This window comes from Dermacentor silvarum, chromosome 4 (genome assembly GCF_013339745.2).
Source record: "Dermacentor silvarum isolate Dsil-2018 chromosome 4, BIME_Dsil_1.4, whole genome shotgun sequence".
Classification (NCBI taxonomy): Eukaryota; Metazoa; Arthropoda; class Arachnida; order Ixodida; family Ixodidae; genus Dermacentor; species Dermacentor silvarum.
The window spans coordinates 64,900,727-64,921,661 of NC_051157.2; the positions used below are offsets into that span (position 1 = coordinate 64,900,727).

A 20,935-nucleotide genomic window follows, 5' to 3' on the forward strand; every position below is an offset into this window, starting at 1 on the left:
CGTGCTTCATGATCATTCTAATGGACAGTGCTGACCTCCGAATAAATTTTAATTGCAGAAAGAACGCTTATGTATAGGATGATGCAATGCAACGATGAGTACGGAAACACTGTTGTCATCTACTCCACACCACATGAAACGGATGTTCTACGTTATATCGAAGGCACGTGTTATATATGTGGTTGCACTAATACAACTCTTTATAGGTGCAGGAATGGCGTAATTAATCGGCGTAATTGTAGGCAGGAGTTGTGCAATAATCACCGGCGAAGTAATTTAGGCTGCCGAGATGGCGTGATGTGGCAATGTGTGTGCAAGTGTGCCGTCAATTGCCCTCACCGGTAAAGAGTTGGATTATTTGCATATAATACGTGCCTTTCATATGGCGTAGACATAGCAGTGGTTCCATGTGGCGCGATTAGATGACAAAAGTGCTTCTGCACTTGTGATTTCATTGCACAGTCCCATGTAAGTGTTCTGTCTGCAAATAAAATTCAGTTAGAAGTCAGCACTGTCCGTATTATTTTTTGCTTTTGTCCGCTTTTAGCCTTGCGCTGTCAGCATATATTTAGGAATGAACAGCGAACTATACCAAATATTTACCTTCCTTCATAACCAAATTGCGGTTCTGAAACGTCAGAATGCAGAATTTATTTATTTCATTTTAACTACGGCGAGAACCCGTTTGTCCTACATGCAAACCAACGCGATCACGTCGTGTATTTTGAGAAGCGCGACATCGAGACATTGATTGTTCAAGAGATGCCACAGCGGTGCGTGATAACAAGACCTGTCTTTTCACGAGCAAGAGAAATAGCGAGCAAGAATTTCTTTAAAAGAAGGTGAATGAGTGGGGATGAGGTCATAGCACTAACACCAGCTAATCTGCAGTGGCTCGTAATATCAGATGCCAAAAAAAAAACACCTTCTGCACTCTTAAAGTGACCGCCTAGTTCAGTATGGCTCCTGAAGGTCAAGACAGCGCAGCAAGTCGAGTACAAATAGAAAGGAAGACAACACAAGCGCTGCCTAACAACAGTTGCTTTATTGCGACAAGGCAATGCATACCGTGCTCAGCCCAACGCCTTCGTACAGATCTCATCGTCAAGGGACAATAAATAACAAAGTTGTCAAATTGCATCAATAGTAGAAGGCCATAAATGAAACGCAGGAAGAAGCCAAGAAAGACGATATTGCTGCTGGAATAAGGCCCCTATTGTTATTCAGTGCTTGTGTTGTCTCCCTTCATATCTGTTCTCGTCTTGCTGCGCTGTGTCGGCACTTCAGTAGCCAGTAGTTCACCTAGCCCTACGTCGAGCACTGCTAGTTCACTACATATGGTGTCTCCTCTCTCTCCTTTCGCTCCTATATATCTTGAAGATTAATATGCAGAAGACAAAGATAACCTTCAATAGCCTGACAAGGGAACAAAAATTGAGGATAGCCAGTCAGCTTCTAGAGTCTGTGAAGTAGTACGTTCATCTAGGCATCACGATAAGCTACGCTTTAAGAACAACTCCGGCGATTTTTTTTAACACGACAAGGTAATGGGATATTTGGGCGCGCAAGGCATGCCAGTCTTGCCTGCGGGGCGAAGGAAAGCGGCGAACAGCAGGCACTCAGTTGATTCGTGACCGCTCCGGACCTTCGGCTGACAATGACAGCCGCACCAGCTCTTCGGATTTGTCAAACAGTGACAGCTACGATCCCGACGAATTCAACAGGCACGAATCGCCGTTCGCATTCGACCCGTTACCAAGAGAGCCAGCGCTGCAACATGAACACCAAGGGTAGCCTTAACCACTGATTTTATACGTGCGGCTTTCTCTTTTACGTGTTTTACCCCTTCTCGGGGGAACGCTTCGCATACTCACTATAAGGTGCGGAGCTAGACCTTCCGCATTTGTATCCCTCGAGAACGCCGCTGAGAGTACAAAGCTCCGACCGGTTTATTTGTTTACATCGGCAGGTACAGCTACCACTCGTTGTTCGCTTGAGATACACTGCTAGCGGCTCATCAGTGACATTAGTTAATGTCAGAACATAGCTAAACACGTAGATTTTGTGCATGTAAGCACCTTTGCATCACTCTGACTCGCGCCGATATGAGCGACCGCACACTTTCGACAGCAGCGAGCGGGTGACGGTAGTATACGGAGCGTCTTTATGCTACCTAGTTATCAATTTTCGTATTCTCTTCATACACACAATTAGTGTGTTCCGTAAAGGAGACATAGATTAGTACAATGCTCGTATGATCGTTCATTTACAGAACGCGCGGTTATCTCGCGGGAACGCCGATGACAGTATGGACACCTTCGGCAGCTGAAGCTGAGGTGGTTGTTCACGCTGTTGTATATATCGAAGGGACCTCCGCTTGCTGCCCATTCGGGATAGGAGGGAAATATTGCACCTCAGAAGCCAAATAATGAGTCAGCATAACAATGCATAAAAAATACACCCATGCACGTTGCTGCATTTAATTTAGGGAAGTGCCGGCGAGTGCTACTGGTCGCCTTCGAGAATGGCAGTGTACCGATGTTGATAGCACGCCGTGTCGTCGCTTCTAGCTTTTTGTGTGTGCACTGCACGAAATTAGGAATGGTTTATTGCCAATCCGTATGATAAAAACTCAACTACAGAAACACTTTTCTTCATCCTAATGGCTAAGTTAGCTTCAGGTCAGTCGCTCAGGTCCGCCAGCAGTAGACGCACTAACTCGCCGACTGTGATAAACTTAAATTCGGCTCAACGCAATCGGCACCTGTTTAAACTATGTGTGCGGATGGCGAGGGCTGAAGTTCGTGCAGCCAACAACGCAACACCACTTGCCTCCCATCTCTTGCCCGTCCACACAGAACGTAACTTTTCAAGATAGCAACTTATCACACCAAACACTAGCTCAATATCCCTAGCTCACTTCACCGTCCTGTCGTCTGCCATTCGTTCCCAGCATGCTCTGCGTATACCTCCTTTTACGTCATAACGCAATGTTGCCAGTAGCTGAGGAGCAAGTAAGGCAGGTTTTTCGAGGGAATGAAAGAAATTCATTTGTAAAAAATCTGCGCAACTCTCAAGCCTCATGTCTTTAAGAAATGAACTCAGAAATTTCATTCCGTTGGTCCGCTGATCTCGAAAGAACATGAGCCATTCCACTATGTGAAGGTGAATCACCAGCGAACCTGTTTAGCACACGACACAGCGGTGACACAGAATTTTGATCAAAGGTACGAGCACATTTTATTATCTTGAGCGGCGGTGGCGGTCATCGTCACGAATGGCACACACACACACGGACGCGCACACACATTTATTCTTGATCGGTGGTCTTGATCATCGGTGGTACACACGCAAACACACATTTATGCTTCATCGGTAAGTCCTGATTGGTGGTATACAAACCACACACACACATTCTCGATCGTCGCCGCCTTTCAAATTCTCATCTTTGTTCTCGTCGTCGCTCTTTATAGGCGCGTTGCTCCTCGGGAGTGTGCACTACCCGAGGCCTCCCATTACGACGGGAGAAGTGAAATTCAAAATGGAGAACATCAGCTTGTCTTTATGGTTTTATTTATATGCACGGGCGACGGGACAGGAGAAGCGCGTGACGACTCGACGGTGCCGCCACCACGGGAGAGCGGCACAGAAAACTAGGCGCGCAAGCGGTTGGAACGACGACAAAGAGAAGGCGGTGTGAGTTTTTGCTCGCGCGCACGAAAAATGCACGGATGCCTAGCCATAACCAGCTTCACTGTAAAATCGCTGGATCTGCCCTTTAAGCCCATTGCAAAATTCTCAAAGGCGCACGTAATCGTCGCTTGACAGTTCCTCCTCAGGGCTCACGCCGTTTGGTTCAGGTGCCGTTTCGGTCAAGGTCTCGCGGTATCCGTAAGAGCCCATCGCCTGGTAGAAACTCTCCGCACTCTCCCAATGGTCGAAGTGGTTGCTTTCATCCTTCTCTCCGCATCCCTCCGGAATGACGTCATCTGGCACGAGATGATGCAGTTCCTCCAAATTGTAGCCGAAAAGGCGAGTCTGTAAAAATAACGTTTAAATTGATTAAAATAAGTATGGGGTTTTACGTGCGAAAACTACCATATGATTATGAGGAACGCCGTAATGGGGGACTCCGCATTATTTAGACCACCTGGGGTTCTTTAAACGTGCCACTAAATCGAAGTACACTGGTTTGTCCAAGCATATAGGTTTGATTTATATGTATATATATACACACCAGGTGTCCCACGTACCTTTCGCCAAACATTAAGAATATGCAAATGCCACGTAGCTGGACAGAACCATGGTAATGTTGTTTGCCGTCACTTGGAGATACTCCGATTACTTTTTTGCATTTCGCCTAATTGCCTAATTACATAATTAGTCTTAATTATTTTATCAACTTCTCAAATAGTATAATTACATGAAAAGTGGCAATGAGAAAATTGTAGAGCAACATGAAAACTCCCGATACAGCTTTCTGTTGCTCAATACGTGCTACATAAGTGTTTTTCTGAGCGTGAAAGAAGCCCGCGAATACACGCAAAATTGGCGCGCGATTGGCCGCTCGAGGCACTTCGCGTGTATTCGAGTGTTCGAGGGCCGATATGACCGAGGTCAGGCACGCTAATGAAAGACACGCTGGAAAATAGCGTATAACAGCGGAGACGCTAGTTTCCAGCGGATCGCTGCATGCGTAGACTGAGCGCCCAGACCGAAAAAATATCATCATCAGCAATAGCTCGAGTGTCGTCGTCTTCTTCCACAGCTGGCTCGTTGGCACCCCTCAGCGCAACCACGCGAACGCGCTCATGCCACTGCTAGCGCGTTCGTCGTCAACTTCTTCTACAGTTGGCTCCGTTGTGCAAGAAACTGAAAATAGCCAATGGGTGTATCTCGTTGGCTGGTGACGTCACGCACTGCAGAGGCACGTCATCTCAGTTGCGTTCCGGAGGCGTGATGGGTAGGCCGCGTATTGTACGGACCGAGGAAGACCAGCATGCATACGAAGAACGACGGCGCGAGCAAAAGCGGGAATGGGCGCGAAGGCGGCGGGAGGCTGCTAACGCCGAATCCATGTCGGTCGATGGTTCTGGTCCATCGCGTATACTTGCACCGGAGGAAGAACAGCGTGCCCGTGAGAGACCGACGTCGACAGCAGAAACGCGTATACGGGCACGCCGGCGGCGGGAGGACAGTACGGACGATGACCGGGCCGCTAACGCCAGCGTTTGCGTGTCGCACGTCAGGACCCGAAGTATCGCGAGGCGGAAAATGGTAGCCGTCGACGCGGACCCAATCCCGCCAACCTGGATCGCCTCTCGGGCGCAACGGCTAGGTTTCAAAGGGAGTTTGTGGGGAACCAATTTGGCGTTGCGTGACCGTTTGTGGTTTCCGGGCGACCCGAGCAGCATTAGCGCCGGGCTGGACGTTGCTGAGCGTGAGCGTGCGTTGGTAATGTTAACACAATGTGTGTCATCGTAGTGTGTTCAGCAGGTGAGCGTGTGCGGTACGTGTCGCGATGCATGGGTGAAGGGGTGCGGTGCCTCGTTTGCTACCGTAAATGGTTACGTGTACACGCCCGTACCTGGACACCTCCCCAAACTCAACGTCGTGGAGGAACGGCTAGTCTCGCCTCGCCTTGTCTCGCCTCGCCATTTTGATGCACGGGAGTGGTCAGTTCGGCATCGAGGGACAAGTCATCAACGTGCCCATTTACGTGCAGGACACCGTGCAGTGTCTTCCACGCCACATTGGTGACGATATAGCCATTGGCGTACACATCAAACGACGTTTGCTCTCTAAGCGCACGTACAAGAGGGGCATTGTCAAAAAGGCGAACGTGAACGCGTAGCTAGACTATCTGATCGACACGTCTTTTTGCGTCATCGGTCCTGCATAAACTGGCCGTCTAGCATAGCGACCACAAAGTCACCTTGGTGACAAAATAATAAAGATGATGTAAAATGACAATTCATGAGGTATATGTATTGATTTAAATCGATATAGTTTATCCCCATATCTACACCTCTGCTGGTCACCCGCCTTCACAGAGTGGAATGGCCCGCAACTACGACTTAAAGTTTGTTGACTGACTGACTTACTCGTTTACACCAGCACATTTCGAAATAAACCTTCGGTCAATTATCGCGCCTTGTATTTTGTCCTCTTCCTAACTTCTTTACCTCCATTCTGAATTTTAGAGATCGGTGATTGGCAAGTTAATTGGTAAACTGTCCTCACGTATTTTTTTACAGCGACGCTGTCTATGGCTAGGATCCCGGGATTTATTCGTGGCGTAACGTCGACAGAAAACTATCATCATCAATGGCTCATATCACCTAATGCGATGGCTCATACCCCCGTAAGGCAGAGATTGAAAGCACTCAGAAAAGTGAAGCGAACAGAGCATACATTCTGTGGAATCGCGCATGCAACCTACAAAACACCATACATTTCAATAAAGAACAGACTCAAAACAAGCATCTGAACCAAATAATTGATGATAACGCGCTGCTCCCCGCGCACGTTTCCCGGTAAATATTGCTGCTGCGCAAGCTGCCGCGGCGACGGCAGCTTGCGACGTGGGGAGTGACGTCCCTAGCCGTTCGTATATAAAATAACCAGCGTATCAGCGGATTTCAATGATTTCAATGATGTCGTTGTAGCACCGCTATGGGCGGCCACGTGCTGTAAAAATTACTATCACTCCCGTCACTATGATTACTCTATAACAGCATTACAACTATTACGCTAAAGCCGTATAGCATTGCATACCCCACTCAGCAGTTGTAGTGGTGGTTTTCAACGGCTTCGCTAGACATCCAATTTCGGAGGGCTGTGATGGCGAGCCAATTTCCTTTTTTTTTTTTGTTCTTGTTTTAGTTTGCAGTTGCTTTTGGTTTACACGAATCGGTGGTATCACTGGGAGATACTCGTTGAGGCTAGCAATAATTATTCTGCTGCGCTCGGTACATGTTCTGTAGCATCTTTTTCGAGGTTAGGTCTGAACAGTAAACTTTCTTTGCAATGCTCTTTGAATCGGAGTTGTGTGCACGTGCGTCTGTTTTGTGCTTTTGTGCGTGCGTGCGCGCGCGCGTTCGCTCGCACTGTCTGGGAGAAGCCGAAATCGTGAATGCATAACCAAAGAAAAGTTAAATAAAGAAACATGCAGGAAAGTCTTACCCGCTTCAGTAGTTTTGCCTTGAGGAAGGCCTTGACAATTGTAAACAAGAGGTCAAATATTGGAGGATTGTTGATAATATATATTCTTTTCAGGCGCAGTGGAAGAGAGTCCTGGAAAAGGTTTATGCACGTTTTTGGTTATGGGCCTGATACATACACATTGTAATCCTAATTACAGCACCACGTTCCACGCATTTTAAAAAACAGGCTCAGAGTTGTAGGGTCCGTCGATGTTTTGGTCGGCATCATATCCAACCGGATAGAATAATCTTGGCGAAAATCAAAATGCACAAGTGCCAAGAGATTCATAGCTAACAGTAATATCGTTTTATAATTTAGGAGCACTTAAAATGGAGCGAAAGGTCCATTAGAAAATTTAGCTGAGCGCCGCTAGTTAGAATTTTGTGGTCTACCTTCCTTAACCGCCCACATCGCAAGGTACAAGGAACAGCGAATACAATTCCCAAGTCCCACAAGAGTTTAAGAAATCAACGTGTTAGACTCTAGCATCTTTACTGACTCTCCGTAGGAGTAGAACAGGTGCCCAGGGGGGGTATTCTGCAAGAGTACAGCTAGTGGACTGTCCACTTCGGCTTTCGCCATTGGCTCAGGCCTCGCGAACGCGAAGGTGCCAGCCAGTCTCCTTCGCGCTCGTGAGGCCTGAGCCAACGGCGACAGCCGAAGTGGATAGTCCCCTAGGTGGACTCTTTCAAAATAACTCCCCACTTAAGGGCCAACCAAACGCGACAGATTATCACGGGACTTAAAGAAAAACTTCAGGTGGCCAAACGTGGCTAAATGTCAGCAAAGCGCCGCCGACCCTGAGTTGCTGGAGCGCGATGTTGAGGCCAAACGTCAGCGTCGTATAGCCCTCCAGGAACCCGACAACGGTGGTGCACGCCTCGACAGCGCTAGCGCAAACTTCCCCGGTGCGACGGCGAGGTTCCAACGCGAGTTTCTCAACTGGAACTTCGGAGCCAGCTGCAGTGCGTGAAACCGGTTGTGGTTCGAGCACAACGTGGTACTCGTCGGTGCAATTCGTTCGGAGGAACACCGAAGGAACACTCGACAAGCTTCGCGTACGCCATTTCCTTGACAGGGGAAGGGTCACGAATTTTTTTCTGTTCGAACTTTGCATGGTATTATTATTTAAATAAATATCAAACTGCACATAACGATGAGAGCATTACCCGCCGCGGTGGCTCAGTCAGCTAAGGCGTTGCGTCGCTGAGCACGATATCGCGGGATGGAATCCCGGCCGCGGCGGCCGCATTTCGATGGAGGCGAAATGCAAAAACGCCCGTGTGCTTGCGTTGTAGTGCACGTTAAAGAAACCCTTAGGTGTTCAAAATTAATCCGGAGCCCTCCACTACAGCGTGCCTCATAATCAGAACTGGTTTTGGCACGTGAAAAACCACAGAAATAAAATGAGAGCATCAGCGCATGTCAAATAACAATAATCTATACTTCTAGAGGAAAACTGGTCATGGCAAAAAACTGAAATCTGATGAAATGAAGTTTTGAAATTTCGCTGATGAAATGATGGTGATGTAAATTGTAACCGCATGCACAATCTGCCATGCCGCATTACGCAGTCAAAAAAAAATGATTCACCGATGATTACGATACTCCCTAATGCGCAATTTGAGCGCAGCTCGATACGTGTTCGCGATATATTTGCTAGCGCGGACAATCCGTCTCGTGCGGCGCGTTGCAAACGGAGCGAAGTGTGGCGCAACTTCCTCGCTAATCAGGAGGTCGCGACATCCAGTGCGTGGGTGACGCGTGGGCGCGATTCACAGCAGTGGCCGCCGACAGACCTACCAGACGACGTGCGTCACTCTGGCGCAATCTCGTAGCCATCGTCGCCGCACTACACTTTTCTTCTCACGCTTTCGCCATGCCCTCCTCCGGCTTCCGCCTCGTGGTGCCGCTGCACCCTCCTCTCCGCCTTTCCGCGCGTCTTTCATCCCCCTCTGCGGTCCGCGTTCGCTTTCATCTTTCGCTGTGCTCGTTCGCTCGGTTACGCCGCCGACACTCGCCGCAGGAACGGGCGTCTATATGAGCTGCGCTCTGAAAAGCTCGCTGCTTTTAGCACCTCGCCCTTGTCTAACGATGGCATATTGGCCTTGTCAAACGTAAGCCGCTGCACAAGCACGGGTACAGTGTTTCAAACCGATTTAGAATGATCAGTACGTGAAGCACCCGGTCGTTACGTGCCGGCTCACAGGCTAGAATGAAAGCAACGCGTTCCAAGTCCTCGCAAGTAAGCTATGGGTCTCAGCCATGTTAAACAATTGCCAATTTGACAGCGAAATAATGTGAGGCTGGGGCCCTCGAGCAAAAAGGTATAAACAATGTCGAGCGGCACTGCTTAGTTTAATTCAACATAATTATAACGATATGGGTATGGTATTTTCCTGTATTAAGATTTGTGTTAGAAATATGGCGGCCTCAACTCTCATATAAGAGCACCTGGTCGCTGTGACTTAGCGGCCTTGGCGCTGTGCTGCTAAGCCCAGGGTCGCGGGTTCGTTTTTATGGCTTCGGCGGGCATATTTCGATTGGAGGGCGAATGCAGAAACGCTCGTATACCGCGAAATCCTCCACTGCGGCCTCTCTCGTAGCCCGAGTGTTGCTTTTAGTGGGTGGGTGGGCGGGTCGTTCGGTCGGTCGATCATATAGAAACAGCGTCAATTTTCTGGCTTTAAAGACGTGCTTGCTCACCATACAGTGCATCTGCCTCTGTAAGCGTCGAGAGAAAATTACCTCTACAATTATCAAAGTTTTGTTCTGCAGGGAACAAAAGGCTTTGAACTTACCTGTACAATCTTGAGGAGTTTTCTTATCACAGATGGCGTGTAGTGAGCCAGATGATAGACGTTGAGGCCTTTTAAATCTACAATGCACACGATGCCCTTTATCTGAACGTCTTGCCGAAGAAGCAAGTACTCCAACCCAGCTGCGCCCACTCTGAAGTAATCGTTCAGCGTGCAGATGTCGGTATTCCAGGCTCCTAATGACCGTAAGAGAAATCAAGAAAACGCACAGTATTTTTTGTAAAGGACATCACCCGACTACTTGCTTTGAAGATAGCAAGGGTTCAGAAAATCCGTCAACAGTAATGCACTAGTCCATTGCCCCTCATTGTTTGCTTTAAGTATCCTTTTAACTTGTCGCTGAATACAAGCGTAGAAGGGAAGTAGAAAGGGAGTTCCCATGTCAGTTCTCTGTTCACGCTGTGTTTGAACGATTAATGTATACGAAGGCTCCGGGGGGGGGGGGGGGGGGGGGGGGGGGGGGCGTTCTGCGCCGTTAGCGCCCGCCCGCGCGGCTGTACCCTGAAAGCCATTTACGGCAGAGGCAGAGTCCGCCCTCCCTGTGTTTTCGCGGCTAAGATCGCATTAATGCGAGTGCCGGCACGAAGCTCAATTTGGTCGCTACTGCAGCTACGCTAACTCCAGCGTTTTGACAGCGAATTTACGTGGTCATCGAGTGATATGCGTTCATATTTGCGCGTGCGCGCGTGCCACCATGCTTGTTAATTTAGTTATTGTACCTATGTTTACAAGTTTATAGGGCCGATAAAGCTGCTATCCTTACTTTGTATGGTTGTCCACTAATTTCCTATCGCAATCGTTGCTTCGCCTTTCGGGCGAAACTGCGGTTATCATCTGTTATCAGTCGGTTATCATCTGTACAAAGCTCTAGCTTTGACTAAACTCGGTTGTAATACGGCATTGTAATGTGTATCGTGTTGACATGTCTTTTGTGTTACGTTATGTTGTTTTACCCAAGGATGGTGTTTCTTTTTTTTTTCATACCGACCTTGACGCGTATCTTCGCCTCCCTGAGCGTTAGCTCTGACATAATGCTATTTATTCTAACGGCTCCCTCGGCTTTTGTGACTGCAGTGATGTTCCTTGATTCCTTCATTAGCCTCTACCATTCGAGCATGCTAGCTATTATCAAGGCAGCCAGCTCGTCGTTGTAAACCACCTTTAAAGGACCATTGAAAGCAAAAGTTATTGCAATGCCCGTTATTAATTGCCTCATTTGTTCGAGCTAGCAGAAGTGATCCAATGAGGCTCGCGGATTTCGATGATCATTGATTTGAAAGGTCCATGAAAGTGCGCATATCAATCGTAACAAGCGAGCTGCATGCGGCTACGTTAATGAAGGGACTACATGGCGAAACACGCCACTGAACAAGACTAGTAAACTACCTTTTCTACACTATATGTTAAGCTTCTTGGACGAAATATGCGTATCCTTAGTGGATAAGGCGAAGGCCGATCGACGTGGCGGTACACATGTGTCTGCGCTCTCGCTTATTTTCATCATTATAGTGAAGAACAAATGTCCACGGAACTCGAATGCGTGAATACCTGCATGCTTAGAGATGAGTTGCAGTCAGATATTCGTATGGGGAACAGTTACATAGCCGCGAACAGACGTTAGCAACAGTGTGTGTGTGTGTGCGCGCGCGCGTGTGTGTGTGTGTGTGTGTGTGTGTGTGTGTGTGTGTGTGTGTGTGTGTGTGTGTGTGTGTGTGTGTGTGTGTGTGTGTGTGTTTTACTGCAACATCAGTGTTCGAAACTGGGTTTGCCTTGCGCGTCTGCCTGTCCGTCCGTCCGTCCATTCTGTTCGGTTAAGTGAGGTTGATGACAACCATCGTCATCATCGATGAATTTTTGTCGTCCTCAGGCCGCCTTATCATGCGCAGATTTACCCTCGCAATAGGGGAAATTTGTAAAAATACAACTTTGTTCTCAAGCGTTACCACTATAGGAGTCGAACTAACATCAGTGCAGCTCTGTGTTTTTGGAGCAGGGTGCGCTAACAGTTGAGCTATCCCACAGCTATTTTTGTAGCAGCGAAGCTGTTTAAGCCCGCCGTAATTTGTGGTGCGTGTCGATCAAGAAACTACCAAGAAAGAAAACAAACTTTCTTGTCGAGGCGGGATTCGAGCCCGCGTACCCCCGGTCCCAAAGCGAGCTTCGTAACCACTAGGTTATAGAGCCACGCTGGCAGAACATCCATTTATGCGAACCATATGATTGCGTTCGAGCGTCATCGTCTTCGTCCACAGCTGGCGCATTCGCACGCTCGTGCTCTGCGAGGTGAAGAGGTTTTGCGCGCTATGAGAGCGAGACGCATTCACGGAGCGGGTCTCCTGGAGCGCGGTGTCGGCATTGGAACGCGGTGTCGTTGCTGCAAGCTTCGCTATGCAACGCGCAGTGACGGCCGTAAGTCCGAGACGCGCGAAAAGAAATTATCATCATCCTGAGTATAATAAGGTGAAAAGTTGGCGCGCACTTCCAGAAAATGCTGGGCTACGATCGCCCAGCTTCGCTGTTTCAAGCGTTGCGCGGCCGAGTGCAAGGTTAAGCGTTTTTTTTTTATCCCCTATGCCAGACTAAGACCACAGTGCCGTCCTTCTGTTTAATAAAGGGAATAAGGTCAATTTCCAATCAATCAATTCGTCCATTTTAAAGTAGAGCTTATAAAGATTAGTGTGCAGAGGAGCGATAGGGTGCAGTAGACATGTCGTGCGTGTTCTCCCTACGCTGAAATATTGTCCTGGCTACGACGAAAATGTATTTTTGCTTTTTTTTAATAAATACCAGAGTAAGTTGGAGGAAGTACAATCCGAACTGTACAGATAAGCGCTGGACAGGTTAGGATATCCGTACGCCTGATATATGCTACTGCAGATGTCTAGAATGAACGATAAAAATTACAAGCAAAAATAAAATGAATTGAAGACATAGAAACTAAACAGCTTAGCCAAGCCGTATGCCTGGCATGCCACTTTTGTGGCAAGGGTGAACGTGAAAAAAGAACGCATTAAAATAGACAGAGGGAGAGAGAGAGAAATGAATATTTATTTTCTGAAACGGCAATCCGAGTCAGGACCCGGTTCACCCTAAGTGGGAGGACTCCTTATTCCAGGAACCCTCTGGCTTGGGCTGCCTCCTTGGCCCGGGCGACAAGACAGAGGGGAATACTTTAATTTGAATTTGGTAGTTTAGGCTATACCAGTACAAAGCCTGCCACTATGAGCCGTTTGAGTTTGAGCTGAAGTGGTCGCCTCTAAATGCAACTCAACTTGTAAGCAATGAAACCAGCGATGAATCTACATGTCAACTGTTCTAACCGCTGTTAGATGAAGGGGGCACATTTTCTCACCACTGAACAAACGAAATATGTGATAATATTTTCTTATTTTATTTCATGGCATTTATTAAAATGAGTAAAATTGTGCGTGCATAGAAATTATTTACAGTACGTATTGCATGCACCAGATGGTCATGATTATGGACAGCATAGAGACCAGTACATACAAAAAATATCAACATCACACAAAGCAACACTTTCCATTGCCCTAAAAACAAGACGGAAAAAATGAAACCCCTAATCTAAAGTGGGTACTAATCCGACTGACAGTCATCTTGATCCTGAATGTCCTTCAGGTGCATAATGATCTCACCAAAATGTACTCTTGATGAAACTTGTTTCTCTATTTCGGCGTTGCATTCGAGTTTAGCAGATGCTATGCAGCCCTATGCGTAAAAACATATCAAATGCTACACCATCATATGGTACAAGAAGATATCGAATACTCAAATAATTTAGATTAAACTGTTTTTGCAATCTCCTACGCAGAACCGCCCAGACATAATGCACTAGCAAGACTTCGCAATATCTAAGCTTCCCCTTCCACAACAAGCTTTCTTTTACAAGACCGTAGAGGCTTGGGCTAGTCGGTACATACTTACAAATTACACACTTAGTTATTTTTTACGAATGACTTCGTAAAAAAATATTTTTTCCTCCATCTACTGTCGCCTTTGTAACGTGCCTGAAACTATTGAACAGTTCTCAAATAACTGTAAAGATCCTATTTTTGTACTGGGATGCTTTCAATATGAGCTACCGTAGAACAACACCACTGGGCAATTACTGCAATTTTTTGTGTTCCACATGGACTGTGAGGCCGGTGGACGTCTATGCATGTATTTTGGAGACCATAGAAGTAGTACCACACCAGACAAGGATGACGATAGAAGCTGATATTAGTTTTATCGGCCATATGAATTTGGAAACATTCGCTCACTAAGCACGCAGTCATGGGCGCACAGGTAAAGATGAACACATCTCGCTCGATGACCGCGGAAGCTCGCTCTGAAAACGCTGGCGTGAGGAAGCGCGCGACACCAACGAGCGAACTGACCTTCGTGCTGTCTCCCGCTTCAACGCGAACTAAACGTTGAAAGCACAACGCATACGAAACTACTGTCATCGGCGTATTTTGCCCACTCCCTGTCCAAAAAGCGAGACATAACCACATACAGAGAAATTCTAGAACACTATAGAATGGGCAGAAGAACCCTGCCCCCCTCCTCCCATAGATCTCTCAAAAAGAAGAAAGAAGTTATCTGGTGAAAACTGCATATGGTACACCTTCCCAAACCCGTATATCCTACACAAATGGCATCCTGAGGTGCACTCTTCCAAATGCAAAACTGTGAAGGCATAGCGACCTTAAATCAAATGCTCAGGGCTTGCCCAGCGCTAAACGGTCTACATAGGAACAAAGAGTCATGGGAATCCTCCCTCCATAGCCAGGAAGAAGAAGCCCAAAAACAAGTCATCGGTCAAGCCCAGGCCGCCGCAGGAAACCAACTGATTCCGGCCGATGTCTAGGGGGGGGGGGGGGGGGGGGGGGGCGTAGACGGTGAAAGGGGGAGCTGCGTCTCACCCCAATCACCAATACTCTCTGACGGGTGCAAATAAAGTGTTTTCTCTCTCTTGTCCACATCGCACATTGCGATGAAGATGAGGCCCGCGCGGGCGCGCAATTTGTCCACGCTGCAGATCGCTTTGATCTGCGCGGTCCCACCGTAAGCAGCAACCGCCAGAATAGAACGCCCCCCCCCCCCCCCCCCACTCTCCCTCCCTCCCACGCCTTTTCCCGTGTTTCGCGAGTGACAGAAGACGGCGCGCTACCGCCCCGCCTTCCTTCCTCGCGCGCGCGAGATTGAACCATGATCGTAGGCTGACTTTAAGCTTTCACTCGCACATACAGCGTATGGTGCGCGACGACGATGTTATCGTTTGTGAACTATGTACGAAACATCACGGTGACGGCGACGGCAGAAATGCGCTTGGAGTGCCCATATAATTGCTGTCACAATAAAATAAGACTTTTACACAACTTCTGGGGACTTACTACGATGACAAGGTGACCTGACCAAGATAACACAGAAACTATGAAGAAAATAAGCATGATGTTGCAATATTGTCTAGTTGAAATATATTAAAATAGTAAAGCGTTGGACCGTATTAAAGAAAACTGAAATTTGCGTCAGCATTTGGCCAAACACCTGCGAACGTAAGGTTTCCTAAGGCTATGCATTTGCTCTAAGTAAATCTAACCTACTTGGGCATGGGGATCTGACAGGGTATAAGTCTGTTCATGTATTTCGGAGACCACAGAGCTCCATGTACTCACTCGCAAAGTAGCGCGCGCGTAAATAAGCGTTCATGTGCGCCGCCATGCTATGAGGGACCCGCGGCTAGCCCCTACTGCCGGTCACCGTAGCCATGGCTACGGTGGCCGGCAGCCACTCTATAGCCACGGCTCAGCCGAACCACTAGCTGCCGCGAAGACAGTTCGGTCGTTGGCGTCAACTTTTTTAGCACGTAATACGCAGAGAATAAAGCGTAAGTGCTTATGAATGCCTTATTAATACCGCGATTAATACAGCCGACGTACGTACAGTAATCTGGTTGAATACACCTCAAGTACCAAGGTGTCACTGCCAGTTCGTGCCGCATACAGTTTCTGGCAACAGTCTGCGCCAATTGAAAATTATAATTTCTACTTAAATCGTGAACAGCATGCTGCATTCTATCAATATAAATTGTGATCTCTGTATTTGCAACAACATGTCACAACACGTTCTCGGCGTTTGTTGATCCCTTTAATGAATTGTTTCCTGGCCACATTCATAGATAATAGCGAGTTAATGCCTCTAAGTTCAGACGGATTAGCAAAATCTGCACCTTTATTCGTTATACGTGCCGATATAATGGAAGATACGATGAAATATTTTTTCTGTTCTTGCCCTGCGACGAAGAAAATGTATTAAAATATTTTAATTCCAGACATTTAGATCGACATCGCCGACTGCCGGTGGAGACATGCACTGCTACGATCCGTTGATCGTTTGTTTCTTAAACGACAGGTAGCGACACCAGTCTGCTTGGCCTCCTACGCACTGGTGGATGTGGCTGGCCTCGGCGGCTCTGGTTCTCTCAGCGGAGGAGCAGCTTTAAAGTCAATGCGACCGTCAATAGTCATTTCTCTCTCTCTCTCTTGCCTAGTCTGGCTTCTCCAATGGAGAAGGTTCGATGGCAGATTACCGCCGTTTCGTCTGGATGTGTGCTTTATTTTGCGATTGATACCAGTATATGCAAACTCAGCGTGAACGTTCAGCGCTAGCAAAACAAGCGTTAAGCGCAACTTCTTCATGTCGCTCTGATAGTTGAGCTCTCTGTGGCTTCGCAGGGTACACTTGAACGCTGGCGCGCTTCAAGAAGCAACTTGGTTCATGGCAGCATTCTAGAACCATTAAGTGAATGATCACTGACCTGGTTCGTACTGGGACAATGACACTCGCCATGTATATATTGTTTTTTCTTTTAATTTTAATATAATAGGAGCAATTCCTGTAATTATTGCAGAACATTGTAATATTTCCATTCACACGTTCAGCTGAACTAATCACCTATGTGTCAAGCAATTTTCATAAGAGAAAGAAAATAAGAAAGGGTAGGAAAGCAGTCAATTCAACCAGAGTCTGATTTGCTACCCTACAAAGCGGATAACGGAAGAGGGAGAGATTGAACACTGCGGACACGCGGGAGCTTTTAGTCCAGGTAGCCATCCAGAACTATCTGGTGAATGAACTGAATGAATGAATGAATGAATGAATGAATGAATGAATGAATGAATGAATGAATGAATGAATGAATGCACAGGGAACGTATTCTCGGACGATAACTTTCGGCAATCCCTTTCGCGTGACACAGTGCTCAACCAGCGAATCAGCTGATACAGTCTTGTTCAGTACGCACTGAAAGGAATACCACCAAAAGCGACCATCCGACAATGCATCCTCAGGGGGACTATGAATGGTTGCTCAGGCGGGGGCATTTCAAAAACTGCGCTGGTCGGTTAACATAAAAATAAGGTCCATATTAGGAATTCAGAAATTTTAGAGGAAGAAACCGTAGAACTTAGCTCATTGATTGGCGTCGTGGCTAGCGTGTGGGTCACTAAATGACACATGCCCTCCTGCGTGGTGCGTCTCTATCCTTATTTTCTGCGTCTCTATCGGTATTTTCTTGTGGGTGACCGCCAGATGCCGGCAAAATTCAACGTTCTTGAAGAACCCATAACATATACCGCGGGCACTAGGAGCTCTCGTCGTACGCACGCGATGTAAGGCTTTATTGAAAGCGTGGTTTACGTGACAAAAAATTTGACTTGCTTTATAAGTTTATTTTGTGCACGCCATTTTTCTTTCAGATGCGAGGTTTAAAGGCCAACCTAATTAACCAAAATGCAGCACATAGCGACTTCATTGGGCTTACCGATCTTGTTCAGCACAACCATTCTTCCCAGTGAGTCTGTGCTGCGCGACACCCTCAACAGCCGATGCTTGCGGCAAACGACGTGGAAAGGAATGCAGCTCGGAGTTAGGTCTTTAAACACTTCCGGATGGTCCCTTCGAACCTCGAAGTATTTCTTGATGTTGTCGAAAGCGGACTGCGCATCGTACTTGCGGGCTCGCAAAAACTTCACCAGAAAGGCATCATCCGTGGGGCAGTATAACGATGGTTCACCTTGTTGGAATAGAAATGCGAGGAATACAAGAGGTCAGAAAGTGCATGCAAGTAAACAGCTATAGAATCACTGCGACTGGGGATATAGGTGGCTGTGCATAGTTCAAGCTGTTTAGCCAGGCTATTTGGGAGCACTTGACCTAAAATCACATTGAACAGCGACACTAAATCAGCTCAGATTGATAAAGTATTACTTTGAGTCCCCATTTTCGTCAATATCGCGGTAATAGAGTAGATTATTCGACGAGAAAGTGAAGGTCATATTTCCAGTATTTTTTTTTTTATGTCGCGCGGCAACCCCAGAGCCAATACGTCATTGGGACGTGAATTGATTTCAACTTGCTTTTTTCAGTCTTGGTGCCGATGTCGTGCTGTAAAATCTACTGACGATAAGTTGGGTCTAGCACTGTTCTTGAACCCTTTGTAGTACACCTATACCCGTGACGTAACTACAGACCCGAGCCCACGGCTTCGAAATCTATGACTTCACGGCATGCTAGTGCGGTAACTTGAAGATGACGTCGCCACTGCATGTTTTGTCGTTCTTGCGTCTCTTCTGCCTTGCAAATCCTGCTCTCGAGGTAAGAGTTGTTTATATTGTCACGCTTTAGTGACGTTGAAGAAGCAGACAGTAAGGAACGCTGTGAGCAACAAAAACTAACCGTTTATAGGCCGAATCTGTGCCCTGAAAAACGAGTTACACTCAATGCAGAGTGATGGCGGCTAGCACAGTCGGCTATCATCGAAACCTGATCTGCGGCTCAAGCACGGCGGCTCCTTATAAATATGTCTTCGAAGATTCCAGCGTAATCGCTGGTGCTTGCGTGCCTTCGAGAAAGTGCAGCACTATTCGTGTCGGGCATTCAATATGATTACAGAAGGTTCAGTGACAACAAAATGTTACTTACAAGCTGGCATAGGTTATCATAGCTTAGCTGTTTGTAAATTAGTTGAACAGATATAATCGGCTACAATCACAAATGTTCGGATACATGCAAGCGCGTTTTGCGCAGGGCGATGACATTAACATTTTTTTTATTGGGTGAAATAAAAAGAAGTAACAAGGACGCGCGTCAGTATTATGTTTCTCTTTAGTGTGACAGTGTTACCGCGAACTTGTTTATGTTTATTTAGCACTGCTCGATTCTCCAATCGAGATTCCCGCTGAAGATTTTTCACGAGGCCATCAGAGAATTCACTCACGAAGATCTAGCAACAGATGTTAATGATTGCGCGTGCACGCTAGAATTCGAAAAATGCCAGTTCCATTACACGTGGTAAAAGACGCAACGGAGATAGTTACCGTCAAGGCATTTTTCAAATCTGATTAACTTGGGAATGCGAATGCGCAAGAGAGTCGTCTGCCACATAAATTCCGAAGGTAGCAGTAATCGTGCAGATAACCTGGAGGACTGAAAGAAGAAAGCAAAAGAAAAAGCCCCGGCGGCTTAGTGGCTATGACGGTGCGCTGCAGAGTACAAGGTCACGGGTGTAATTCCCAAACGCGCCGGCCGCATTCCGATGGGTGTCGGAATGCAAACACGCTTGTGTACGGGTGCTTCGCCGAACGTTAATGAACCGTATAGCTCGTCAAAATTAATCCACACCATTTCACTACCGCACCCCTCATAAACCACTGGGCAATTTCGGATAGTTAAACCCCCCAATAATAAATAAATACATTGAATAATTTGGTGCGTATATGCCTCTTGTCGGGGGAAAGGCACGGCATCAGCGTCTATGAATTCAAGACTGACTTTTCCGAAATGAACAGTTGCTACTACTGCTTGTCTTACATTTTCAAACAGGAATTGCCGCAGGGAACGCTGGCGCTGCAATCCACAGTGTAAGAAGAACAGGTGCTCTGACGGAAGCGTGTGGCGTGTCTCACTAATGTTGGGCCGCCACTATAGGGGGCACACGCAACTAGGAGGCTGGGGCACCGGGGGGCCAGACATTCCCTGGCCACCGTGCTGGGAGCGCGCTTTGCAGCATGAGTTTTTTACAGTGCCTGCTACTGTTTTTAGCGACAAACCTTAAGCCACTGTCTATGCGTTACTAAATCTTAAAATGGGATTTTTAATTGCTGAGGTGCAGTGCTGCATTTTCGAAACAAAAGCGTATATTATTTCTCTCAGTGCCGCGCTGACAGTTATTAAACATTCACGACGGAAAAGAGACCAGAGACAAATACAACTTGTAAGCCAAAATAAAAAAAAAGAAATTGTCGATCGATGTGCAGAAGGCACGCACGTACCCATGTGGCCTACTCGTAGCCTAGTTTTACGCGAGCGTAGCCATATTTATCAAATTTGCTCTTCTGAACGTGCTTACGAGAACTATACTGTCCATGAATTTGTGACGTACGCCGGATCAAACTGCCTCTCGCACCCGTACTCTCCTGGTCGCAGGACACCTTTCCACGTTCGAGAGCATCCTACGAACCATGCAGTCGGCTCTTTTCACTGAGCATGGAAACTCTTCTTTGCACATGAAAGACCCGCTGTTGCATTAAGCTGCGAATCACTTCTTGCCTACAATCCGTCTCGACCAGGCAACGTCGCAGCTCGGGATGCAGACTTACTTCCCTTCCCTCTCTTGAGATTCAGACTCTTTATCTGAATATTTAAGCACTTACCAGGAACGCAGATGACAGATTGCTCAATTTTGAAGTAAACATTACTTAACTAAGCTTATCGTCTGCCCGCGCCGCTTGGCGGCGATCGCTTCCAAGGATCGCCACACGCCGTCTGCTGTCGTGCACTGTCGGAGTAATTATCGTCTGTTTCGGCGCCTGAGGGATTTTAATGATTAGTGGAAGGCAGAAACAGGG

At 47.2% G+C, this 20,935-nt stretch overlaps 1 protein-coding gene across 2 annotated transcripts in view; it reads right to left on the bottom strand.

The window, feature by feature from the left end:
* Nucleotides 1-3,598: 3,598 nt before the first annotated feature.
* Nucleotides 3,599-20,935, bottom strand: part of LOC125944709 (alpha-tocopherol transfer protein-like) — a 50,572-nt gene continuing 33,235 nt past the window's right edge. For both annotated transcript variants that reach the window (XM_049665667.1, XM_049665666.1), the window contains 4 exons: nt 17,851-18,102; nt 10,008-10,201; nt 7,186-7,296; nt 3,599-4,038 (listed from right to left, as the gene is read on the bottom strand). In XM_049665667.1, coding sequence (XP_049521624.1) covers nt 3,799-4,038; nt 7,186-7,296; nt 10,008-10,201; nt 17,851-18,102 — 797 coding nt within the window. In that variant the 3' untranslated portion in view covers nt 3,599-3,798. The remainder of the gene's footprint in view (nt 4,039-7,185; nt 7,297-10,007; nt 10,202-17,850; nt 18,103-20,935) is intronic.